The 27,758-nt window shown below is 41.7% G+C and overlaps 1 protein-coding gene across 1 annotated transcript in view; it reads right to left on the minus strand.

Annotated features, from left to right (window-relative positions):
• Nucleotides 1-243: 243 nt before the first annotated feature.
• slc40a1 (solute carrier family 40 member 1) overlaps nt 244-27,758 on the minus strand; it is a 60,960-nt gene continuing 33,445 nt past the window's right edge. The window contains exons 5-8 of the mRNA XM_043692831.2: nt 24,864-24,990; nt 12,843-13,088; nt 8,560-9,228; nt 244-2,228 (exon numbers count right to left, since the gene is read on the minus strand). Coding sequence (XP_043548766.2) covers nt 1,903-2,228; nt 8,560-9,228; nt 12,843-13,088; nt 24,864-24,990 — 1,368 coding nt within the window. The 3' untranslated portion in view covers nt 244-1,902. The remainder of the gene's footprint in view (nt 2,229-8,559; nt 9,229-12,842; nt 13,089-24,863; nt 24,991-27,758) is intronic.

Consider the following 27,758-nt stretch of genomic DNA (forward strand, 5'->3'; position numbering starts at 1 on the left):
GCAAAATTCATTAGATAGTGATTACAAATATGAATCTGCCTAATGTATGTGCGACTTCCTGGCATGGAAATGCTGAGCTCAACTGAAAAAAACTCTGTTGCTTTAATGCAAAGATCAGCTAGCTCAGTAAAGAACTAAAACATCAGTTTTGAATGATGCAGTTCCCTGCTGAATGGGGAAATGACCAATTGGGATATGACATTTGACATTAAAAACATGAAACAAAACAACACAACCAATTCGTTATTTTAACAACATTTTATTTAGCAGTGCTTTCAATTTCAGAAACTGTAGCTTTGGAATGTTTAGTACATGTATGATTTTCAGGAGATTTCATTATTCATCCAAGTGAATAGTAAAATTATTAATACATTTCAAAATATTGTTTAATACATCTCTCCCAGGAATCCAGAAATTTAATTTCAAGCTCTGTTATAAATATTGACTGTAAAAGATTGTTGTGAATTTATACTTGTAAAAAACATTATGAATTTTAGAAATTTAAGTTCAAATATATAGCTAGCCTTTGGTTGATTTTTCAAAATTATTCATAAAATCACAGCAGTTGGAACTATAAGTAACAGATTTTCAGTTGGTTTCCCTGTAACACAGGTTCAGCAGCTGCATCTAACAAACAATTCACCTGCACAGACTGTATCATGTCCACTTTCAAACATGGAATATCATAGCAATGAAAAATGTACGGTGTCTTATTTAATTCCTCTAAGCATAGAGATCTTAAAATTGTATTAGATTAATTGTATTAGATAACATACTAAAGAGCAGACCCCCACTTCCCATATAGAATTAGGGAAAGGGATTACTCTGATTGTTATGCTTGGTGACATTTGATGTATTTAAAGTTTCACTTGAAGCAATGTCAGAGGAAATCCTTTTGAATATAGTTGCAATATCAATACAAGTTGCAACCACTGCAATTCTTGCTCTTCCCTCTACATCCCCTCCCACCCCACCCAACACCAGCTCACATATTCCAGTAGGTAAGATCACTAACTCAATGCTTCCAAATGGATTTTAATTTGAATAGAGCAATATGTCATAAAGAAGTCTAAAGTCTGAAGGTATGGGGATCGACTTATCCTGTCATTATATTAACAAGAAAAAGAGCAATGTTACAAATTGCTATTAAACACGTTTGTCAGCTTGGAGTTTTCAAACTTAACTTTGCTAATATCCACATTTCCACACCATGAAAACTCTCAACAATGACTCTCATGTTTCAGGATCTTATCTGTTTTAATTATCAAGATGCAGTTTCACTGGGAATATTTATTTAATATTAAATGATTTTTCATTCTCAAATAATATACTGCAAATTATTTTGGAAGCTATTATTGCACTTTGGCAAATTCTATTTCAATGATATTAGAATGAAGAAGGTGAAATTCAAATATTCATATAAATATTATAATCATATCTCCATTATTAGAATATTTATCATGACCCCACATTAAAAGGTTAACCTGAACCACACTGCATTTAACATATTTTAGAGTTGTTCATCTAAATACAAATCATGCAGCATGTATCTTCAAACTTCATACTTGTCCCTGACCAAAGCAGTAGATAATAACATGCACATTTACTGCAGTAGAATGATGTTGTATTCAACTGTTCACTACTGAAACTGCAAATGAACTTCCGAACAGTATAGCTCCTACCATAGGACATATCTAATTCAGCTGTACTTGCAAACTATTGCTTAATATAGTATATATCAGAAAGAGCATACAGAAAGTAACGAAAACATGGCTTTTGTAGGACTCTGTACTCTATTATTACTTGGGATATCTAAACTATTTGAAAAGTAGATACCTTTAACATATAAGCCTAATGGTTAAAAAGTATTAGTCAATGAGGTATTATCTTTTTAATTATGACTCAGGTGCTAACTGCCACGCAGTCTGTTACTTTGGGATTGTTGGTCTGAATTGTCCGCTCTTTGGGAATGCATGCAAACAGCTGTCTTCCTAATGATTTGTAAGCAAATCTGAAATACATCAAATGCCCCATAGCAACAAAAGAAGTTGAAATGATCACAAGGATGCCAAATGCTTCTGGATTTGGAGCTAATATTACCATAATAAAATGGACTAGGTCTAGAAGATAATTCATGGAATCCTGTACGCCATTTATGATACCCCGTTCCGATTCATCCACATTTTCTTGAATTAACTGTGTAACTGTTAAATCAAAGGACCAAAGCCCTGAGAAAAGATACATAAGAGCCAGTGTTAGCTGCACAAACTTGAAAAGATGTTCAATATTACAAGATAAAAGTTGACCTGATAGAATAAGAAAAAGCAATACAACCTTTGATTATTTGTTATATCAGAAATTCCACAATGTTTAATGACTATATAACAGATCTTCCACACATACACACATACACATCACATGCATCAGGTTCTGAACACATCATAATTCAGCTCTGTGTGCACATTTACATTTTCTTTTCTTAAAGCTTCAACCATCCAAATAAAATTGAAATAAAACTAATGCATGTTAATCACATCTTTTTACAGCAACAGGACTAGGCCATTCAACCCAAATCTATCTCCCTTCATTAAATTACTCAGGTCGATAGTGCTTCTCAACAAAATCATCAGTCCTTCTTTCCTGATAGGCATTCCTAATGTATCAAACTCACTTATAAAATGACAACCTTCCCATAAGAAGCCTAGAATTACACAAACCTCCGTATGACCAGAACTTGAAACAGGAACAATACAACCTATTTTGATTTTCGTGTTACCCTCTGTTACTACAACTCAGTTTCACAGAATAATCCATTATGCTCTCTCGATCTTATTGCCTCAAAATAACATAACACCGCTATTTACATACAATTAGAATTTAGTGTATTATTTCAGCAGATATGAACTCGTTTGAAATAAAAAGACAAGAACTCAATATAAAACTAAAACTTCATATTTTTGCATGTAAATGTTAAGTGTTCAATTTTCAATTCTCAACCAGAGGTATTATATAGTAGTGAGATATTATGGTCACAAAATTCAGCATTATGGTATCCTACGCGTCCTTAAAGTGTCCCTAAAGTGGTTTTGTGGTACCTGCGCATCCCTCTGGCACTAGTTGGATGAATGACATTTTGGTGAGAGCATTAATGCAGATGTATAGGAAATATTTGCCAGACGGGATGAAGGTGATAGGGTGGGGGGGGCGGGGAGGGAGGAGTGGATAGGTGGAAAAGAAGATAGGCAGGTAGGACAAGTCATGGGGACTGTGCTGAGCTGGAAGTTTGGAACTGGGGTGAGGTGGGGGAAGGGGAAATGAGGAAACTGTTGAAGTCCACATTGATGCCCTGGGGTTGAAGTGTTCCGAGGCGGAGAGGCGTTCTTCCTCCAGGCATCTGGTGGTGAGGGAGCGGCGGTGAAGTAGGCCCAGGACCTCCATGTCCTCGGCAGAGTGGGAGGGGGAGTTGAAATGTTGGCCCACGGGGCGGTGTCGTTGATTGGTGCGGGTGTCCCGGAGATGTTCCCTAACGCTCTGCTAGGAGGCGCCCAGTCTCCCCAATGTAGAGGAGACCGCATCGGGAGCAACAGATACAATAAATGATATTGGTGGATGTGCAGGTAAAACTTTGATGGATGTGGAAGGCTCCTTTAGGGCCTTGGATGGAGGTGAGGGAGGAGGTGTGGGCGCAGGTTTTGCAATTCCTGCAGTGGCAGGGGAAGGTGCTATGATGGGAGGGTGGGTTGGAGGGGGGCGTGGACCTGACTAGGTAGGCATGGAGGGAACAGTCTTTGCGGAAGGCAGAAAGGAGTGGGGAGGGAAGTATATCCCTGGTGGTTGGGTCTGTTTGGAGATGGCGGAAATGTCGGTGGATGATTTGGTTTATGCGAAGGTTGGTAGGGTGGAAGGTGAGCACCAGGGACGTTCTGTCCTTATTACGGTTGGAGGGGTGGGGTCAGAGGGCGGGGGTGCGGGATGTGGACGAGATACGTTGGAGGGCATCTTTAACCACGTGGGAAAGGAAATTGCGGTCTCTCAAGAAGGAGGCCATCTGGTGTGTTCTGTGGTGGAATTGGACCTCCTGGGAGCAGATAGGGCGGAGGCAGAGGAATTGGGAATACGGGATGGCATTTTTGCAGGAGGTAGGGTGGGAAGAGGTGTAATCCAGGTAGTTGTGGGAGTCGGTGGGTTTGTAAAAAATGTTGGTGTCAAGTCGGTCATCATTAATGGAGATGGAGAGGTCCAGGAAGGGGAGGGAGGTGTCAGAGATGGTCCAGGTAAATTTAAGGTCAGGGTGGAATGTGTTGGTAAAGTTGATGAATTGCTCAACCTCCTTGCGGGAGCACGAGGTGGCGCCAATGCAGTCATCAATGTAGCGGAGGAAGAGGTGGGGAGTGGTGCCAGTGTAACTATGGAAGATGGACTGTTCTATGTAGCTAACAAAGAGGCAGGCATAGCTGGGGCCCATATGGGTGCCCATCGCTACCCCTTTGGTCTGGAGGAAGTGGGAGGATTCGAAGGAGAAATTGTTAAGGGTGAGGAACAGTTCGGCCAAACGAAAGAGTGTGTCGGTGGAAGGGTACTGTTGGGGACGTCAGGAGAGGAAGAAACGGAGGGCTTGGAGGCCCTGGTCATGGCGGATGGAGGTGTAGAGGGATTGGATATCCACGGTGAAGATGAGGCATTGGGGACTGGGGAAATGGAAGTCTTGGAGGAGGTAGAGGGCGTGGGTGGTGTCTTGAACGTATGTGGGGAGTTCCTGGACTAGGGGGGATAGGACAGTGTCGAGGTAGGTAGAAATGAGTTCAGGGGGGCAGGAGCATGCTGAGACAATGGGTCGGCCAGGGTGGTCAGGCTTGTGGATCTTGGTAAGGAGGTAGAACTGGGCAGTGCGGGGTTCCCGGACTATGAGGTTGGAAGCTGTGGGTGGGAGATTTCCTGAAGTGATGAGGTTCTGTATGGTCTGAGAGATTATGGTTTTGTGATGGGGGGGTGGGGTCATGGTCGAGGGGGCGGTAGGAGGAGGTGTCCTCGAGTTGGCGTTTGGCTTCAGCAGTGTAGAGGTCAATGTGCCAGACTACCAATCTGCTGGCTTGATGGTGAAGTCGGGATTGGAGCAGAGAGATTGGAGGGCTGCACGTTGTGAGGGTGCGAGGTTGGAGTAGGGGGAGAGGCGTAAACAGGTTTAGGCGGTTAATGTCCAGCGGCAGTTGGAAATGAAGAGGTTGAGGGAGGTAATAGTCCAGCGCGGGGTGTCCAGGTGGATGCAGTGTGTTGGAGGTGGGCGAAGGGGTCCTCGGAAGGTGGGCGGGAGTCCTGATTGTGAAAGTAAGCTCGGAGGCAGAGGTGGCGAAAGAAGTGTTCGACATCACGGCGTGTATTAAATTCATTGATGCGTGGACGGAAGTATTCAAGTATTCTCTACCAATGTTGTTTAAAGGAATGATCAACTACTTGTATGTCATTAGTGGCTTTTGACGAGGTTGTAGAAGTGTTTGCTTTCTAGACTTCACTAAAGATGTTAAGTTCTAGAGAGAATGATGGCGCATGCTAAAGGACCATGTCCTAACTTCAAGGATTCTGCTGCAACCACTTGCTTCATTGATGTAATAGTTCACACAGTTTTTGAACAGCATGAGAAACTATAAAAGAGAGGAATTGGAAAAGGGTTCTGAGCAGAACAAAATGGTTCAAATTAACAGACATGAACAGGCTCTTCTCTGTCAGCTGCAGAACTGGCAAAAGCCTCAGCACTAGAGTATTATCTTAAGGAAGAGCCAACATATTCTGTGACTCAGTCACTTGGCTAGACAGCAGTGCACCGTCCCAGTAGGGTGGCAATCCTACATACCAAGAACTGCTGGCTAATGAGGCAGGCTATTCTCTTGAACGGGATGTCAGATCCACGGGGAAGGTGATGGTGACTTGGAGTATTGTGTTCAGTTTTGGTCACCTTGTTATAAGAAGGATGTTATTAAACTAGAAACAGTACAGAAGAAAGTTACAAGGATGTTGCCTGGACTCGATGATCTGAGTAATAGGGACAGATTGGACAAGCTCGGACTTTTTTCTTCAAAGCGTAGAAAACTGAGGTGTGGTTGGGTGGAGGGGGGGATGAGGTTCTTATAGAGGTGTATAAGATCGTGAGACACATGGATTGAATGAATGCATTCAGTCTTTTCCCCAGTGCTAGGGAACTGAGGACTTGAGGGCATCAGTTTAATTTTAGAGGGGAAAGAATAAAAAGGAACTGGGAGGGAGGCGGAGCAACCTTTTTACACAGATGGGGTACGCATTTGGAATGAACTGCCAGCGGAAGTAGTTGAGGAAGGCACATTAACAGCATTTAAAAGGCATGTGGACAAATACATAGATAGGAAAGAATGAGAAGGATATGGACCAAGTGCAGGGAAATGGGGTTAGTGTGGATGGACATTTTGGTCAGCATGGACCAGTTTGGGCTGAAGGGCCTGACTCCGTACTGTAGGACTCTATGACCCTATGACTCTATGACTGCAGGTAGTACACCCACTCGAGGCCAAATATTCTTGCTGAATCCCAAAGCCATAGGTGGGCGATGGTGGTAGGGGGTTCAGGGAGTGGTCAGGGGAAGAAATATGCAGGGGGCAGGCAGCAAAGACAGGGCTGTACCTGTCAGCAAAGAAAGCTCAAGATATCAACCATTAGGCATTACGACAAGGTTGGGTCTGTGTCGAGAGTGTGTTGCTGAAAAAGCACAGCAGGTCAGGCAGCATCTGAGGAGCAGGAGAATTGATGTTTCGGGCTGGAGCCCTTCATCAGGAATGAGGCTGGGGGCCTCAGGGGTGGAGACATACATGGGAGGGGGTGGGGCTGGGGAGAAGGTAGCTGAGAGTGCAATAGGTGGATGGAGGTGGGTGTAAAAGTGATAGGTCGGAGAGGAGGGTGGAGCAGATAGGTGGGAAGGAAGACTGACAAGTGGGATAGGTCATGAGGACAGTGCTGAGCTGGAAGTTTGGAACTGGGGTAAGGTGAGGAGAGGAGAAATGAGGAAACTGGTGAAGTTCCTATTGATGCCATGGGGTTGAAGGGTCCCCAGGTGGAAGATAAGGTGTTCTTCCTCCAGGAGTCGGGTGGTGAGGGAGTGGCGATGGAGGAAGCTCAGGACCTGCATGTCCTTGTTGCAGTTGGAAGGGTGGGATATGAGGGTGGAGGTATGGTTCGTGAATGTGATGCATTGGAGGGCATCTTCAACCATGTGGGAGGGGAAATTTCGGTCTTTAAAGAAGACCTTCTGGAGTGTTCTGTGGTGGAACTGGTCCTCCTGGGAGCGGATACGGCGAAGGCGGAGGAATTGGGAATACGTGATTGTATTTTTGCAGGAGGTAGGGTGGGAAGAGGTGTAATCCAGGTAGCTGTGGGAGTCAGTGGGTTTGTAAAAAATGTCAGTGTTGAGTCGGTCCTCGTGGATGGAGATGAAGAGGTCTTGGAAGAGAAGGGAGGTGTCAGAGATGGTCCAGGTGAATTTGAGGTCGGGACGGAATGTGTTTGTGAAATTGATGAGCTGTTAAACCTCCTCACGGGAGCATGAGATGGCGCCGATGCAGTCATCTATATAGCAGAGGAAGAAGTGGGGAGTGGTGCCAGTATAACTCCAGAAGATGGACTGCTCTATGTAACTGACAAAGAGACAGGTATAGCTGGGGCCCATGCAGGTGCTCATGGCTACCTCTTTCGTCTGGAGGAAGTGTGAGGATTGGAAGAAGAAATTGTTGAAGGTGAGGACCAATTCAGCCAAACAAATAGGAGTGTCGGTGGAAGGGTACTGGCAGGGACGTCTGGAGAGGAAAAAAACGGAGGGCTTGGAGGACTGGATGTCCATGGTGAAGATGAGGCATTGGGGACCGGGGAAACGGAAGTCTTGGAGGAGGTGGAGGGCGTGGGTGGTGTCCTGAACATATGTGCGGAGTTCCTGGACTGGAGGGAGAGGACAGCATCAAGGCCGGGCAAGAGCAGGCTGAGACAATAGGTCGGTCTGGGTAGCCAGGCTTGTGGATCTTGGGTAGGAAGTAGAATCGGACAGTGCGGAGTTGATCTTGGGTAGGAAGCAGAATCGGGTGGTGCAGGGTTTCATGAATTAAGCTACTACTTCTATGATGAAGAGAAAGAGCTCCAAATCTGCACAGAGCTTTGTGTCATGTTGGTGTCGGATTTCTCTATGCTCCTTGCAAGAGAGACAGAGAGAGAGAGAGAGATATGCATCAAAGACTTTGTTTCATGCCTGCAATTCCTGTGCTGTCTACAATGGAAACAGTTTTCACCCTCATTTTGGACACTGATCAATTCTTCTGTTTCAAAATAAAGAAAATCTGATCTAATCAATGCTAATTCTGACTGTCTAATATTGGCCTAAAACCTGAAAAGTCTATTATTTAGATTTTCATGACATTCCGTTGCAAAATGTTAACCAATAGAGGCAATGTGATATAAACCTTGCAGTTTCAAGTTTAGGGCTATGAATTTCTCTTCTTGAGATGAAGGTTGACTAAGAAACTCATCTCTATAGTTAAATTTCAGACTTACCAACTCTTGCAGCAATGATGCCAGCAAACAGCAAACCCACTGAGATGTAAGATTCTGGTTGATATTGGCCACTGCCTGGGGATTCAGTTGTTGTGTTGGTAAAGCCGACTGTAGTGACTGGCGGAGGTTCTGCAGTTGTCATAACAGGTTCCATCAAGGTGTTCATGGCCATATATCTGCTGGCAAAGCCTTCAAAAGGTGACACAGATAAATCTAAAGGGCTCCCAGGCACGAAGACAGAAACTATACACAAAATCAGGCATGAAAATTGAGCCACACCAGAGATGAAGCCTGTACGGATCAGGCCACATTTTCGGCGAATCCATGTAAACGCTATGGTTCCCAGAATTCCAGCAATAGCTGAAGTTCCCATCAGCAGACTAAGAAAAGATCCACTCAAACCTTGTGTGTAGGCATATCCAGTTGTGATGCAGTCAAAACCAAGCACTGTCATATAAAGGAACGCAAGGCCCATGCCAGCCCAGAAAACATTTTGGTTGTAATAGGCTACCCACCCATCCCTTAATGTGAGGAAAGGTCCAAAAACTTTATCACTACAATGACGCTCTTCTTCTTGTTCTATTGTCTTCACTTTCATCAGTTGAACACCTTCAGCTGGGCAGACTGATTCTGATTTCCCATCTGTGTTTGTTTGGCCATATTCAATATCTGCAAATGCACAGTATCTTCAGTTAGTAACTAGTGGCAAACTCCGAGCCCTCCAGATCAAAGTTGTGATAAAAGTTTTCAGAACACACAGCAGTTCACAGGTTTAAATTTCCTGAATTTAATCAGCTTATCAGACGACAAGTAATTCTTAATTAGCACAGATAATATGATCATTCCACTCCACTCAAATTGAAACTAAAATTTCAAAAGTGCACTTAACAATTAGAATAGTGTCTGTTCATCCTTACTCTGTTTATATTTTAGCTGTTTGCAACCTAACGTTGGCAAATAGAAACATCTACTTCATTTTAAATAATGTAATGTTATTTTGCTTTAGAATCCATACAGTGTGGAAACAGGCCCTTTGGCCCAACAAGTTCACACTGACCCTCCAAAGAATATCCCACCCAAACCCATTTCCCTTCTCTATTACTCTTCATTTACCCCTCTCTAATACACCTAACCTATACATCCATGAACACTATGGACAACTTAACACAGCAAATTCACCTAACCTGCACATCTTTGAATTGTGTGAGGAAACCGGAGCACCCAGAGGAAACCTACACAGACATGGGGAGAATGTGTAAACTCCACACAGAGACTCACCTAAGGCCGGAATTGAACCCAGGTCCCTGCTGCTGTGAGACAACAGTGCTAAGCACTGAGCCACCATACCACCCTCATAAAAATGTACATTCGGCAATGAGAATGCTGAATGAGTGTTCAACCAGTGATGCCTGCAAATTTTCAGCATCTACAACACTTATGCATATTTACTGGCTATACAGTACAACTTATAGGGTGAATGGGACTATAACATAATATAATGTCAGCTCACTGGAAATCTTCAAAATATCTAAACTTTAAAGCTAATGGTTAACTTAACACAATTTTTTGTTGTGTAATGGTCAACTTAACAAAATGTTTTGTTATGGATTAATCATAATTTATGTGGCAGACGTGGTTAATGAAATAGTTACACATATTAGACAATAGACAATAGGTGCAGGAGTAGGCCATTCTGCCCTTCGAGCCTGCACCACCATTCAATATGATCATGGCTGATCATCCTTAATCAGTATCCTGATCCTGCCTTATCTGCATAACCCTTGATTCCACTATCCTTGAGAGCTCTATCCAACTCTTTCTTAAATGAATCCAGAGACTGGGCCTCCACTGCCCTCTGGGGCAGAGCATTCCACACAGCCACCACTCTCTGGGTGAAGAAGTTTCTCCTCATCTCTGTCCTAAATGGTCTACCCCGTATTTCTAAGCTGTGTCCTCTGGTTTGGCACTCACCCATCAGCGGAAACATGTTTCCTGCCTCCAGAGTGTCCAATCCTTTAATAATCTTATACGTCTCAATCAGATCCCCTCTCAGTCTTCTAAACTCAAGGGTATACAAGCCCAGTTGCTCCAGTCTTTCAGCGTAAGGTAGTCCCGCCATTCTAGGAATTGACCTCGTGAACCTATGCTGCACTCCCTCAATAGCCAGAATGTCTTTCCTCAAATTTGGAGACCAGAACTGCACACAATACTCCAGGTGTGGTCTCACCAGGGCCCTGTACAGCTGCAGAAGAACCTCTTTGCTTCTATACTCAATCCCTTTTGTTATGAAGGCCAGCATGCTATTAGCCTTCTTCACTACCTGCTGTACCTGCATGCTTACCTTCATTGACTGGTGTACAAGAACACTCAGATCTCTTTGTACTGCCCCTTTACCTAAATTGATTCAATTTAGGTAGTAATCTGCCTTCCTGTTCTTGCCACCAAAGTGGATAACCATACATTTATCCACATTAAACTGCATCTGCCATGCATCTGACCACTCACCTAACCTGTCCGGGTCACCCTGTGATCTCCTAACATCCTCCTCACATTTCACCCTGCCACCCAGCTTAGTATCATCAGCAAATTTGCTAATGTTATTACTAATACCATCTTCTATATCATTAATATATATTGTAAAAAGCTGCGGTGCCAGTACTGATCCCTGCAGTACCCCACTGGTCACTGCCTGCCATTCCGAAATGGAGCCGTTTATCACTACTCTTTGTTTCCTGTCAGCCAACCAACTTTCAATCCAAGTTAGTACTTTGCCCCCAATACCATGTGCCCTAAATTTGCTCACTAACCTCCTGTGTGGGACTTTATCAAAAGCTTTCTGAAAGTCCAGGTACACTACATCTACTGGATCTCCCTCGTCCATCTTCAGAGTTACATCCTCAAGAAATTCCAGAAGATTAGTCAAGCATGATTTCCCCTTCATAAATCCATGCTGACTCTGACCTATCCTGTTACTACTATCCAGATGTGTCGTAATTTTATCCTTTATAATAGACTCCAGCATCTTTCCCACCACTGAGGTCAGACTAACTGGTCTACAATTTCCTGCTTTCTCTCTCCCACCTTTCTTAAAAAGTGGTACAACACTAGCCACCCTCCAATCCGCAGGAACTGATACCAAATCTATCGAACTCTGGAAAATAATCACCAATGCATCCACGATTTCTAGAGCCACCTCCTTCAGTACCCTGGGATGTAGACCATCAGGCCCCGGGGACTTATCAACCTTCAGACCTAACAGTCTCTCCAACACCAATTCCTGGCAAATATAAATTCTCTTAAGTTCAGGTCCTTCAGCCACTGTTACCTCAGGGAGATTGCTTGTGTCTTCCCCAGTGAACACAGATCTGAAGTACCAATTCAATTCTTCTGCCATTTCTTTGTTCCCCGTAATATATTTCTCTGTTTCTGTCTTCAAGGGCCCAATTTTAGTCTTAACCATTTTTTTGCCTTTCACATATCTAAAAAAGCTTTTACTATCCTCCTTTATATTTTTGGCCAGTTTACCTTCGTACCTCATGTTTTCTCTGCGTATTTCCTTCTTAGTAATCCTCTGTTGCTCTTTAAAAGCTTCCCAGTCCCCCTTTTTCCCACTTATCTTTGCTATGTTATACTTTTTCTCTTTTAACTTTATATGTTTCTTAACTTCCCTCGTCAGCCATGGCCACCCATGCCTCCTCCTGGGATCTTTCTTCCTTATTATTATGAACAGAAATTCAAGCAAATGAGCAGATAAAAAAATTGTGTGGTTGCATGTTTATTGGCACCTGCAGTTCATGAGCTAAACAATAAGTGTGGTAATAATTGACTTTTTCTCCAATTTGCTTTCCTTTCATTTGGAGATGTGTCACAATATAATCAAAGCTGCCAAGTGAATCCCACAGAGTAAGCACACTGGGCACAAAATGAGAAGAATTTCCATCTCAGAAGCTCACTGGCCACCACCAGACTCTTCTCCATGTTATTGTTCCTAACCCATCAGAGGGAATGCTTATAATATTTAATAAGTATTTTGTAAGTCAGAGTTTGCCTCCTTTTAAATATATTTCATACTATAGATTAGGATTGACATAAACATGTTTGAGTGGAAAAAAGATTTTATTATATCTAATTATAGGAAAAAGTCAATAACTCAACAACAATATGAAGCCTCTGCAATTATGCCAGGGAACAAAATAACTTATGTCAATGAGTATCCTGTGTACAGCTATGACAGAACTATCTATTGACTAAGTGGTCATTCAACACTGATATATATTGAGTACCTTTTTGTTTGTTCAATGGTTTCATTTCCTGTTCATCCACCTTCCGTCCTGCTTTGATGGCCAGTGCAGGTGTTCTTTGGTAAATTTTCCATAACAGATAATACTCAAGACACATTGAGCAGAGGTTCCAAACAGAGATAAAGCCACAGCCAATGACATCAGAGCCAAAGGTCACTATTTGACCAACTGCCATTGGAGCCAAGATATTTGTAACCTGATCAATTCTGCGCACTGTAGCATTCATATCTGTCAAGGCAGTAAAAGATTGTGAGGCTTGTGTTGTCTGGAATATAGTTTATACATTTGATATTCTTTTATTAATAACAAACAAATACTCAATAATTATTACTGTAAACCCTATTATTTTACATGAAGAAACAAATGATTCTCTAATCTTAACAACAATATTGTTAGATTGTAACATGATTATAGCTTCAATACATAGTTTTAAAAAATGAAAACATGCTTTATGTTTCACAAGTGAATGAGGGAGTTCTAGATAAAGCACATAGATGCAAGTGATTTTTATGTCTTAGAATCATTAAGATCTACAATACTGAAAAAGGCTCTCTGGCACTTGGAGTCTGTACTAGTCAAAAACAATAACCTATTCTAATCTAATTTTCCAACACCTATCCTTGTATGACTTGGCATTGCAAGTGTACATCTAAATCCTCTTAATGTTATGAGGGTTTCCGCAGCTACAACCCTCACATGCAGGGTTCACCCACCAATGTCTGGGTGAAAAATCTTACCTCAAACCCCCGCTAAACCTCCTGCCCCTTACCTTCAATCTATGTCCCTTGGTCATTGATCCCTCTACCAGTGGGAAAAGTTTCTTCCTGTCTAACCTGTCTATGCCCTTCATAATTTTTATACTTCTGCAATATGTCCCTCCTCATTTTTCTCTACTCCAAGAAAAATAATTCCAGTATATTAAAAAAAACAAATATCTACGGGTGCTGCAAATCAGAAACACAAACAGAAATTGTTGGAAAAACTCAGTAGGTCTGGCATCTGTCGAAAGAAAGCCACGTTAACATTTCAGATCCAGTGACCCTTCTTCAGAACTGATTGTAGCAATGAAACGGTTGGTGTATATGTTGACTCATGGAGAGCATTAGTAATTGGTTGGTTATGTTAGCACTGCATATGATAACAAGACATGGCGAATGGGGTTGGGGTAAGGACATGGTAGGAGGTGATCAAGCCCGAAAATTGATGAACTTGCTATTGAGTCCAGAAAGCTGCAGGTTCTCCAAGTGGAAAACAAGGTGCTATTCTTCCATCTTGCGCTGAGCTTTATTGGACCACTGCAGGAAGCTCAAGAAAGAGATGTGGTCAGGGAATATGATGGTATATTGAAGTGGCAGACAACCAGAAACTTAGGATATATCTTGCAGGCAAAACGTAAGTGTTATGCAAAGCAGTCCCCTGTCTGTGCTTCAACTCCCCAGTGTAGAGGAGACCACATTGGGAGCAGTGAATGCAGTCGACTAGATTCGCTGCTTCACCTGGAAGGTTTGTTTGGAGCTTTGAGAATGAGGAGGGAGGAAGTAAATGGGTAAAAGGGTTTATAAAATAATTAGGGGTATGGATAGGGTTAATAGACAAGGTATTTTCTCTGGTGTGGGGGTGTCCAGAATCACAGGCATAGGTTTAGGGTGAGAGGGAAAAGATATAAAAGGGATCTAAAGGGCAACATTTTCATGCAGAGGGTAGCATGTGTATGGAATGAGCTGCTAGAGGAAGTGATGGAGGCTGGTACAATTACAACATTTAAAAGGTATATGAATGGTTATATGAATAGGAAGAGTTTAGAAGGATATATGTCAAGTGCTGGGAAATGGGACTAGATTAACTTAGCATATCTGGTCGGCATGGACGAGTTGGATGGAAGGGTCTGTTTCCGTGCTGGTACCTCTATGATTCTATGGCTATGACCTTCTGCAATTGGATAGGAATGTGCTGTAGGGGATTGGGGAGATGTTGAGACTGGTGGAGGAATGGACCAAGATGTCTCAGAAGGAACAGTCCTGCAGAAGGTTGACAAGGGAGGGGAGGGGAAAATGTGCCTGGTGGTGAATCCTGCTGGAGGTGGTGGAGATGGCAGTTAACAATCCTTTGGATGTGAAACTGAAAGAATGGATAGAGTCTTTGCAAGAAGCAGAGTATGAGGAATGTATAGTTAAGATAACTGTGGGAGTCTGTTGTTTGTAGTGTATTTGCTGGCCAGTCTATCCCCAGAAATGGAAACAGAAATGTTGAGGAAGAGATGAGAGGAATCAGAGATAGACCGGGCAAAGGTGAAAGCAGGGTGGAATTTGGAAGCAAAATTGACAAACTTTTCCAATTCCAAACAAGTGACAGAAGCAGTACTGATGATGTCATCTGGAGAAAGAGTTGTGGGTTGGGGGCCAGAACAGGATTGGAACAAGGAATGTTTATGTACCCCATGAAGAGACAGGCATTACTGGGGCCCATATGGGTACCCATGGCCACATCTTTGACCTGAAGGAAGTGAAAGGAGTTAAAGGAGAAGTTGTTCAGGGTGAGGATGGGCTTGGCCAGGCAGAGGAGGGAAGTGGATGAGGACCATTCAAGCCTATTTTCCAGGAAGAATTTGAGAGCTCTGAGACTATCCGTGATAAAGAGGATGTCGCTTGTGCTCATAAAATGGAAATTTTGAAACTGATGTAAAGCATCAGAAGAATCAGAGGTATAAATGAGAAAGGAGACAAGGAGAGAAACATCAAGTTGAGGTAGGAAGCAATGATTTCTGTGGGGTAGGAGCAGGCATAAACAATCAATCTGCCTGGGAAATCCTGTTTATGGTTTTTGGGAAAAAGACTTTCTCTCCACAATTGCTTCCAGACCTGCTAAGTTTCTCCAGCAATTTCTGTTTGTGTCCCAGTTTATTCAATCTCTCTTCATAACAAAATCTCTCTAGTCCAGGCAACCTCTTGGTAAATCTCCTCTAGCCCCTCTCCAATGCAACCACATCCTTCCTATAATGTGGATACCAGAACTGCACACAATACTCCAGCTCTAGGCTAACCAATATTTTATACAGTTCCAGCATAACCTCCCTGCTCTTAAATTCTATGCCTCAGATAATTTAGACAAATATCCCATAAGCCTTCATAACCACCTTGTCTACCTGTCCTGTTGCGTTAAGGGATGGGTCCCACTGATCCTTGGTGCTTCCCAGGTTCCCACTGTTCTTTTCTGTCCTGCATCACCTCATAATTATCTGCACTGAATTCCATTTGCTATTAATCGGCCCACCTGACTAGCCCATCTATGTCACCTTGTAATCTAAGAGTATTCTCCTATTTACTACTCTGGCAATTTTCATATTGTCTTCAAGCTTACTGATCAATCCTCCTCTATTGAAGTCTAAATCATTTACATATACCATAAAATGAGAGGGCTCCCACAGTGACCTCTGTGAAACACCACTAGACACAGGCTTCCAGTCACAAAAACACCCTTGACCATCACCCTCTGCTTCCTGCCATTCAGCTGTTTCTGGATCCAATTTACCACATTTCCTTGGATCCCAAGAACTCTTACTATTACTATCACTCTCTCACTCGGGACCTTATCAAAAGTCTGGCTGAAATCCAAGGAGACTACATCAAATGCATTGTCTTCATCTACACACCTGGTTACCTCATTGAAAAATTCAATCTGTTAGTCAGGCATGACACCCCCTAACAAAACCATGCTGACTGTTCTTCATTAATCCCTGCCTCTCCAAGTATAGATTAATTTTGTCTCTCAGCATCCAATAGATTCCCCACCACAGAGGTTAGAATGACTGGTCTGTAGTTTTCTGGATTATCCCTTGCTCCCTTCTTGATTAATGGTAGAACATTTGCTGCTCTCCAATCTCCTGAAATTTCACCTGTGGTCAGGAAGGAATTGAAAATTATTGCCAATGTGCCTGCTATTTCTTCCCTTGCCTCACTCAACAGCCCAGGATACATTTCATCCAACCCTGGAGAGTGAATCCTGCCAGGCCACTCACAACCTCCTCTTTGTCTACGCTAATTTCTTCAAGTCTATTACAGTCGTTCTCCCTGAATTCTATACTCACATCATCCCTCTCACTAGTGAACACCGATACAAAGTATTCACTTTGAACTTTTAATATGGGTCAAATTCTTTTTACAACAGCAGATAAGTTGGTTGCCATTGAGGACTAACTATCAAAAGTAATAAAGTTTGAAATATTATCAGTAAAGGCTTACTGATTAAGGCTTACTCATTAAAGGCCTTTATACAGGTCAATGATTGCATAGTCATTTTTAAGCCATAAGTGAGCTCACTTGTGCTGCTTCTGAATTAAGTTCTGTTTTATCTGTTGTTCTTCATTATTAAAAATCAACATTTAAAAATTCTGGGGGCGCTTTTGTCCCCATGATCAGATATGATCTCTCTGAATGGGCAGAACAGGCTCAAACAGTTGACCTACTCCTGTTCCTTTGGTCCCCCAAAACCAGCCAAATGCTAATTCCTTTCTTTAATCATTTCATAGAATTTCAAAGAATCCCTGTGGAAGCAGGCCATTCAGCCCATCAGGTCTACACCAAACCTCTGAAGAGCTTCCCACCCAGCACCATCCCCTATCCCTATAACCCTGCATTGCTCATGGCTAACCCACCTAGCCTATACATCCCAGGGTACAATGGGCAATTTAGCATGACCAATCCATCTAACCTGCATACCTTTGGACTGTGGGAGGAAACCAGAGCATCCGGAGGAAACCCACGCAGACGCTGGAAGAATATGCAAACTCCACACATCACCCCATAGTCACAAAGAGCCAAACATAAGTTTCAATTTTGTTCAGCTTTCCAACTCTTGCCCCTGAGTTGGTCAATGCCATTCTATGATTTGTTTACAATCATAGAATGTTTACAATAGTTTGATCATTTGGGCTATCATTGTTTAGAGGCTTTGTCTTTCAAAATTCAATCAGGTAAAGTACAATATAACATTATCTAAAGCGCAAGGGAATATGCGTTCAGGATTTTGAATAAATATCTTCAAAAAGTGATCTGGACATTCGTTTCATTTACTGTCTGTAGGAATTTGATGTGCGTTAGGAGGCTTGAATCAAGGTTATAGGTTCGGAAGGGAAATGAGGTACTGTGGGCACTGGAAACCAGGGAGAATTGATTGAAAATGGCAGGTCACCAAAATCTTTAATGAGCTGAGGGCACAGCAAGATTGCAGAAAGCAAAGAACAGCAAGTACAGCACACATATAATTAATTGTAATAATATACACAAAATTCTGGGCTTTGTCTCTGCCAGGTCAAGTAACCTTACACTCTACGTTGTGTAGAGCAGGAGATCACTGGAAGATCACAAGATGCTTGATCTGCTAAAACTGATGTACAGCTTTCTCTGAACTGCAAGATCTCTCTAGTCTGCCAAACATTATGCAACTAAATTGAAATCACCAGATTTCCACTTCTACAGACCAACTGTTAACTTTCCTGTGCTGTACTAGGCACTTGCTTAGTTTGACTCTGCTTTAATTGCAGCTTCAATAACTGCTCCCTGTAGTATTCTATAATAAACCTTAAATCAAATAGAAACATTTATTAGTTATGAATTGTCACTAACTGAGATACAACTGATCAGCATTTTCTATACCCCAATGCTTACTGTTCAAGATTGAAACCTATTCATTCCACTGTACCTTCCGTAACCTCAGTTAGGCAACTCTGCTAACAATTGAACAACTGGCCTGATTTAACAATGGGACCATCATTGAGGGCCTAGCATCCTTCCTACTCAGTTCCATGATTCTCTATAAGCCAATTAACCAACGAATAGGGTAAACTTTGCTGAATACACAATTGAAAATTTAACAACCAACTAAATGCTTTAATATGCTTTGAATGTGGGTCAGGTCGCTCATGGGAGCTGTAGTGGCACAGTGGTAGTGTTGCTACCTTGTGACCTAGGTTCAAGTCACACCTGCTCCAGAGGTGTAATAACAACATATCAGAATTGGTTGATCAGGAGAACATCTGCAAGTGGGTCACTCTTCATATCAACTTTAAAAGAAACCTCACCTACGAATGTGTATAGTCAGTCCACATATGTTCCACTCTTTGAAAGCGGTTCTCTATAAGTTTCCATAATACTTTACTTCGTATTCATAAGTGACAGTGGTGTGAAGTGTTCACTGATGTGCACATATCATCACAAGGATTTCATTGGGAATATTCTAAATGCTTTTGATCATATGAGGGCAAATTAGACAGCAAGGGGTAATACTGTTCTTACTGTGAACTTGCAAAGTATAAACAATAATTAATATGACAAATAAACCACAATAAAATAATGATCTGGCCATATATATGTTGAGAATTGCATTAATGTTGCTCATTATTAGTAATAATGCATTATTATGCTTGCTCCTTTGTCTAATATTTTGAAAGCTATCAAAAACAATTATATTTCACTTGAATTAATTGCACTCAGGAACTGAAGGGATCTGAACTTTATTTCATGGATGCTTTCTTGCCATGAATTCTGGCAAGTTATCTCATGCAGTCCTCCACTGCTCACCTCATTTTGTATACACACCACGTTCCTTTGGTGCTGCACTCTTTTGTATCTGACGGCATAAAGGTAGCATGGTGACAGTTCATTGCAACTCAAGTTGTAAATTCATTGCTTCTTTAAATCACTGACTGCCTGACTGACTGTCTTTGTAACTGCAACTATAAGAATGAAGATAAACAGGCAATCAGTTCTCACTACCATATCATGTTAGAACCCAATTTGAATGAACGCTACTCTTTGCCTAATACATGGCACATTGTTATTGTTCAATGTGGGAGGATCACTTGTTACAAAGCCTTCAAGTAATTGATCAGGTTAACTTTAATTGAACAAGGGGAAATCAAAGAAAGGAACGAGTGGAAAAGCTACATTTGCTTTGGGAATAAATAGGGGCTTACTGCCTTGCACACAACAACAAATTACAGCCAATGCATGATAACTTCACCTAATTCCCATCTCTTGGAGCCAAGTGTCTGGCTTGTTGCACCCAAAGCTGCCCTGCTCTGTCAAGCTGAAGGTAAAGTTCCTTCTGCAATGCCTAAGGGCAGGAGATGACATACTGGTATTATCATGAAACTATTAATCCAGTAACTCAGCAAATGTTCTGGGGACCTGGATTCAAATTTAAATTCAATAAAAAATATCTGCAATTGAGAATCTACTGATGATCATGAAATCATTGCTGATTGTTGGAAAAATCCATCTGGTTCACTAATGTCCTTCAGGGAAGGAAACCTGCTATCCTCATCTGGTATGGCCTGCATGTGACTCCAGAGCCACAGCAGTGAGGTTGACTCTCAACTGCCCTCTGAAATGGCCTAGCGAGCCACTCAGTTGTATCAATCACTACAAAGTTTCAACAAAGAAATTAAATGGATCACCTGGCATTGACCTAGGCACTGGAAAAGACAATGGCAGAAACAGCAAAGTCCTTCTTACTAACAACTGGGGGTTCATGAGAAAACTGGGAGAGCTGCCTCACAGTCTAGTCAAGCAACAGTCTGACATAGTCATACTCGTGGAATCATACCTTACAGACAATGTCCAGACACTACATCACCATCCCTGGATATATCCTGTCCCATCAGCAGGACAGACCCAGCAGAGGTGGCAGCACAGGGTTTTACGTTCAGGGGGGAGTTACCTTGGGAATTCACAACAACATGGCTTCAGCCTAAACAGGGCAAAGAAACCTCCTACTGATTACTATATACCATCCTCCCTTGGGTGATGAATCAGTACTCCTTCATGTTACACTTGGAGGAAGCACTGAGAGTGGTAAGAGCACAAAATATTCTCAGGGTGGGGGTTTTCAATGTCCAAAACCAAGTGGCTCATCAGCAACATTACTGATTGAGCTGATCAGGTCCTAAAGGACATAACTGCTAGACAAGGTCTACAGCAGGTGGTGAGGGAACCAACAAGTGGGAAAAACATACTTGATGATGTCCTTACTAATTTGCCAGGTGTAGATGCATCTATCCATGACAGTATTAGTAAAAACCACTGCACAATCCTTGTGGAGGTGAAGTCCACATTGAAATACCCTCCATTGCAATGTGTGGTGCTATCACCATGTTAAATGGAATAGACTTTAAACAGATCTAGCAACTCAAGACTGGGCATACATGAGGTACTGTGGGATATTAACAGCAGCAGATTTGTACTCCAGCACAATCTGTAACCTCATGGACCAGCATATCCTCCACTCAAACATTACCATCAAGCCAGGGGATCAACCCTGGTTGAATAGAGAGTACAGGAGGGCATGCCAGAAGCAGCACTAGCCATTCCTCAAACTGAGGTATGAACCTGGTGAAACCACCAAACAGGACGACTTGACTGTCAAACATCATAAGCAGCAAGTGATAGACAGAGATAAGTGATCCCACAACCATCAGATCAGATTTAAGCTCTACAGTCCTGCCCCATCCAGTCATGAGTGGTGGTGGAGGAGGAGACTCCACAATGATATAAAAGCCCAACATATCAGGGCAAAGAATAAGACTGAAGCATTTGCAGCAATTTTCAACCAAAGTGCCAAGTGGCTGATCCATCTCAGCCTCTTCCTATTGTCACCAGCATCACAGATGCCAGTCTTCAACCAATTTGATTCATTCCACATGATCTCAAGAAACTGTTGAAGGTGCTGGATACTGCAATGGTTATGGGCCCTGACAACATTACGGCCAGAGTACTCAAGACTTGTGCTCCAGAACATGCCTTTCTTCGAATCAAACTCTTTAGGTACAGTTACAACACTGGCATTTAACCAAAAATATGAAAAATTGCCCAGGGATGTCAAGTATATATAAAGCAGGACATAATCCAACCTGACTAATTGCTGCACCATCAGTTTACTCTCAATCATCAGTGAAGTGATGGAAGTGTCATCAACAGAGCTGTCAAGCAGCATTTGCTCAGCAATAACCTGCTCAGTGACACCCAGTTTGTGTTCCACCAGGGCCACTCAGCCTCTGACCTCATTACAGCCTTGGTTCAAACATGGACAAAAGAGCTGAATTCCAGAGGTGAGGGGAGAGTGACAGCCCTTGCCATCAAGCCTACATTCGATCAAATGTTGCATCAAGGAACCCTAGCAAAACTGGATCAAAGGGATAAATCTCTCTCGTGATTAGAGTCATACCTGGCAATTTCAATGACTGACATATCATCTAGAAGGATGAGAGCAGAAGGTGCATGGGAGCATCACTATCTGGGAAGTATTGGTCTAGTGATATTATTGCTGGAGTATTAATCCAGAAACTCATGATTTGGAGGAGCCGGTGTTGGACTGGGGTGGACAAAGTTAAAAAACACACACCAGGTTATAGTCTAACAGGGTTTATTCAGAAGCACTAGCTTTCAGAGTGTTGCTTCTTCATCAGGTGGTTTTGAAGCAGGTTCATAAGACTCAGAATTTATAGCAAAAGATTACAGTATCATGCAGCTCAAATGATATATTGAACAAACCTAGATTATCTTTCATCTTTTAGAATGGGTTTGTTAGTTTCTATCCCTGTTCTGCAAAGGTTCAGGACTGAATAATCCAACCATATCCAGTCTTCCGACTAGCTTTCGAAGCAGTGTTAGTATCTCCGAATAAACCTGTTGGACTATAACCTGTTGTTGTGTGATTGTTCACTCCTTTAATTAGAGATGAAATGTTGTACTGATGTAAAGTTGGATACAGTGATTGCTGATACACTAGCTGGCATCCTCATGCATAGTTTTCTGCATTTGATCACAGGCCTACTGTATATGAACTGAATTGGAGAGAGGAAAGGGCATGTACAGCCCTGTAGTGTAACATGCCTAAATTGCAACACTGCTGATTAATTTGATATAATTGTATTGCTGTTGCTTGAAAGAATCCAAAAGAAAAACTGTTGGAGACTCATCACATTGACAATCTGCATCCAGAGTCAATGCTCTTGGGTGGACTAAATCTGAAAATAGATCTTTAAAAAATCCATGTTGCCAGTCAAAGATTTTTAAAATGGAAGACTTTAGAGATAAATATTTAACACAAATGTTTAAACACTCTATGAAACAGGGTGGAAGCAATTTTACTAAAGCCAAGTTAATGTAGACTTTGGAATTAAACAGTTTTGGTTAAATATATATTACTTATATTATTTTCCATATATTAAATATATAGAAAAATATATTGGATGTTTGAGTTTCACTGTTTAATCTTCATGAAAAAGGAATCTTTTACCTGCTTCTTAGAAATTTTACCCATAACATTCAACTCCCTCAGAAACTGGAGACATTGGAGGAAATCTATCAATGCATATTGAATGTGGCCTGTTAGGTGTGGTGGAATTTATATTTTTTCATTCCCCAATTTTTGATTCACAGAACTGAAAGTATTGCAGAACATATGTCGGGAATGCATCTTGGTTCAGTTCTTTACAAGAGATGAAGTTCAGAAAGACGTTATAACAAGCAAAAAATAGATTTAGTTCCATATAAAGTATTGGTCCTGAAGGGGTTAATGTTCACATCGTCTGTGAGTGACCACTGCAGCTTTCAAAGGAAGCAGACGTGGCTGTACCAGCCCTCGAAGATGCTAGTAATTATTCCTGACTAAATGTAGTTGCATTTACTGCTATCATGCAATAAACCTATTTGTATCAACAAAACAATGTCTGTTCACCTCATTCTGTCCAGCATAATGTTTTAGTTGGGAGATGATTATTCTTTCAATAATAATTCCTATCTTTATCATCCACACTTTAAGTAAAATTCAGTTTCAACTGAGAATATATTAACTAATTTGAAAACAAAGACTCTAAGGTTACATATTATGCATTTCTATATAAACATAATAATCCAATTTTAAGCATACTACAGCTTTAATATGTCCACTGAGGCCCAAATCAAACCATGTCTATCTAGGACTGTCATAAACTAATCTTGTGTTGTTTTTGCAATACAGTTCTAAATTTAAAAGAACAAGCGTTTTTAAAATTGACTTCATGTTACAGTAAATTGATATGGATGCTTCCTGAAGTAGTATATCTTGTAACTTTTAAACAATTTCCATTTTATAAGTGATTTATTAATTGTTCTTCCTCTTTCACCCTTCCTCTTTTATAAGACTGACAGCTATTGCTGGGGTACAACTTCACAGAGGTAGAAGAAATGCCTCATAACCAAATTAAATTTTGCCTGAGTCTAATATCTGCACTAGCGCTCTACCTGACAGGAGTTACAAAGAATATACCTACAAACAGAAGTTGGGCTTCAAGATCATGAAGGTGAATAGCTGTCATCACTGCTACTGGCATATTCAGAACCAGGAATCAAGCTGGGTCTGTTACATTTTTACATTCCCAACCAAAGTTGTTGTAGAGTGAATATGATTGAAGTTTAAAGGTGCAACCTGCTCTATAATTTCAATCTTCCCTGCTAGTTCATGCATATGCTATGCAGATTGAAATACAAAAGTGCCATTTTAACCGATCATAAACAAACTTAGCAATAATTATCCTTGAATAAATCTATTGGGAAATATCAGGGCTTTGACTTGACTTATCATAGATTCGTTCTTTGCAAAAGGTGCAAGATAAAACAAAGAATGACCCTGCAAAGAACATAATATCAACAATGCTGCAAAGTCCTGCTAGCATTGGCACGGGTTATTTATTAACAAGTGATTAGATGTGTAAGAATATTCTGCCAGCAGATAAAACTACACAATGTAAAAACTGAATTACAAGCCAGCCTGCACTTGTCTTTTGATCTGCGTGGTGTAGGGTGTTATGATCCTTTTAATTGAAACTTGAAAGGGTTTCACGACAAACAAGAGTCAGACAAAAAGTAGATCAAGCTGCAGATTGATCAAAAATGAACAAATGTTTCTGTGCAATTCTCGGATGCAGGCTCTTCATGTTGCTTTAGGAATGAGGTGTGCAGCACTTACCTGCCAACCTGCTTCTGTCTTCTCCTGCAACAACAACAACCCAGTCTCTCTGAATTGTGATTCCCATAGCAGTACTTGCTAGATTTGCAATGTTGGCAATGGTAATAACCAGAATGTAGCAGAATGTCTAAAGAAGAGAAAATGAGAAATGCAGTTGATTTAATAGATCCATATTTATATATCTTTTTTAGAATAACATCAATAACACACAGTATTTTTCTTTTATCAGATACTATTTTGTCTCAAATCATTGATGTCCATCAAGGGCTTCTAGTAAATAATTAGATATCTGAGGTATGTCCTGCTTATGTTTGTCTTTGAACTAGCAATTGCAACTTGTTCTCTGGATATTGCACTCCAAACCTAAAATTCTGGTCACCATCTTTGGAAAGGTTACATGATTCAGATAAGAGAAAAGAGTAACCTGACCCACTAATATTAGCTGTCTGTACAATGACAGAGACCCACAGAACTTTGGATCAATAATGTGGAAGACTAGCTAAAAACAGCTTCATCTGAAAGTTATCAAAGTTTCTGACTAATAGGCACAGTAGGCTTTTTCCTATTACTTTTAAGAATCCAACTTTGACAGTAATTTGAAAATGCACAAGAATTTCCTGACAATATACGCCTTCGATTTAATGCAAACACAGTAAGCAAGAATTACGTTTTGTGTCAGCATAACCTTTCTCACGACCTGCACTGATAGAATTTTGTAATGAGTGGGGAAATTGCTAGTTTGCTAAAACAGTGGACAATGGCAACCTGCAAATGCATTCACTCTGTTCTACAGCAGTACAATAGCCTAAAGGAAGTTGATTTAAAACAGGACAACAAAAGTACTATAAAGTGTTGGAAACAATTTAAATTATTATCACACACTCATAACTCTGGATGTTACCAGAGAAATAATAGCATTTTGGTACATGTGCAGTGAAGTGTATTATCCAGAAATTTTGATGACAGACTTCTCCATTTGGATATGTTCAGGATTATTTCTTTCTCATTTTGTGGGGACCAACAAAGGAGCTCTGAGTTTGGCTTTCAGAATGCATTTGTATCTAAGTTTGTAATGGCCTATGTTGTGAATTCCTGTGCTCAGCCGGGTGCAGAACACTGCCATTGGCATGCAGGAATGTTCCATGCAATTAACATGATTGACTCAATGAAGCAGAGCACAGAAGGGCATGCTGTCAATACAAGTGATGCGACACCTTGCAAGGACTTCGGTGTTAAGTATTTTGGTCTCCAACTTGCTGTTGCAAAAACATTATAATGGAGCCTTTCCAATGACAACACTTCCTTTCTGGATGTGGGGCCCTAAACTCACAATATTCCAAACACAGTCTGACCAGAGTCTCATATACCCTCAGCAGTACATCTCTGCTGTTGTACTCTTGCCCTCTTGAAATGAAGCTAACATTACATTTGCCTTCCTAGCTACAACCTGAACCTGCATGTCAACCTGAAGAGAATCCTTAACTAAGATTCCCTTTGTGCTTCAGATTTGTGAAGCCATTCCCTGTTTAGAAATAATCTAGGGCTCTGGTCTTTCTGCCAAAGTGCACACCTTCCCAAATTTTATTCTATCTCCACGTCTTTGCTCACTCTCCTAGCCTGTCCATGTCCTTCTGCAGCCTCCCTACTTCCTCAACACTACTTCCCTCCATCTATCTTTGTGTTATCTGCAAACTTAGCAAAATGCCCTCAGTTCCTTCATCCAGATTGTTAATATATAATGTGAATAATTGTGCCCCACAATACTCAGGCTTGCAGTCCTTCATCAGTCACCAGCTTCCATCTTTTACTAGACCCCTTTATCACTAATCTCTGCCTACTGTCAGTCAGGGAGAAAGTGAGGTCTGCAGATGCTGGAGATCAAAGTTGAAACTTTATTGCTGGAACAGCACAGCAGGTCAGGCAGCATCCAGGGAACAGGAGATTCGACGTTTCGGGCACAGGCCCTTCTTCAGGACTGACTACTGTCAGTCAGCCAATTCTCTATCCATGCCAGTACCTTGCCCCTAACACCTTATTTTATTTAACAGATTCCTGTGTAGCACCTTGTGAAAGGCCTTCTAGAAATACAAATAGATCATGTCTATTGGCTCTCCTTTGTCTACCTTGTTCATTACCTCCTCTATGATTTCTAACAGATTTGCCAGGCATGACCTCCCTTTGATAAAGTCATGCTGATTTAGCCCTATTTAGCATGCACTTTCAAGAACTGCACAATCTCATCCTTAATAATGGACTCTAAAATCCTAACGGGGAGAAAGTGAGGACTGCAGATGCTGGAGATCAGAGCTGAAAAATGTGTTGCTGGAACAGCGCAGCAGGTCAGGCAGCATCCAAGGAACAGGAGAATCGACGTTTCGGGCATAAGCCTGAAGAAGGGTCTTCGATTCTCCTGCTCCTTTGATGCTGCCTGACCTGCTGCGCTTTTCCAGCAACACATTTTTCAGCTCTAAAATCCTAACATCAACCAAGGTCAGGCTAACTGGTCTATAATTTCCTGTCTTCTGCCTCCCCTTCTTCTTAGAACACAGCAAGCCAGACAGCATCAGGAGGTGTAGAAGTCAATATTTCAGGTGTAACCCATCTTCAGGAGTGGGGGTGGGTCTGTGACTCCCTTCCTAGGCCCTCCCCCTCACTGCCACGGCTCCCTGCCACCAACCGGATCCATTCCTCCCATTGACCAACCAGGTCATACCCTCTACCTGTCTTCACCTATCCCCAATTCACCACCCTGCTCTGCCTCCCCCTTTATCTGCAGCTTTCCCCAGCCTCAGTCTTGAAGAAGGGTTACACCCAAAACGTCGACTTCTGCACCTCCTGATGCTTCCTGGATTGCTGTGTACTTCCAGCCTCCTGCTTGTTTATTTTGGATTCCAG

This window comes from Chiloscyllium plagiosum, unplaced genomic scaffold, assembly GCF_037043375.1.
Source record: "Chiloscyllium plagiosum isolate Xiang-an unplaced genomic scaffold, Cpla_swu_hap1 HiC_scaffold_7, whole genome shotgun sequence".
NCBI classification, from domain to species: domain Eukaryota; kingdom Metazoa; phylum Chordata; class Chondrichthyes; order Orectolobiformes; family Hemiscylliidae; genus Chiloscyllium; species Chiloscyllium plagiosum.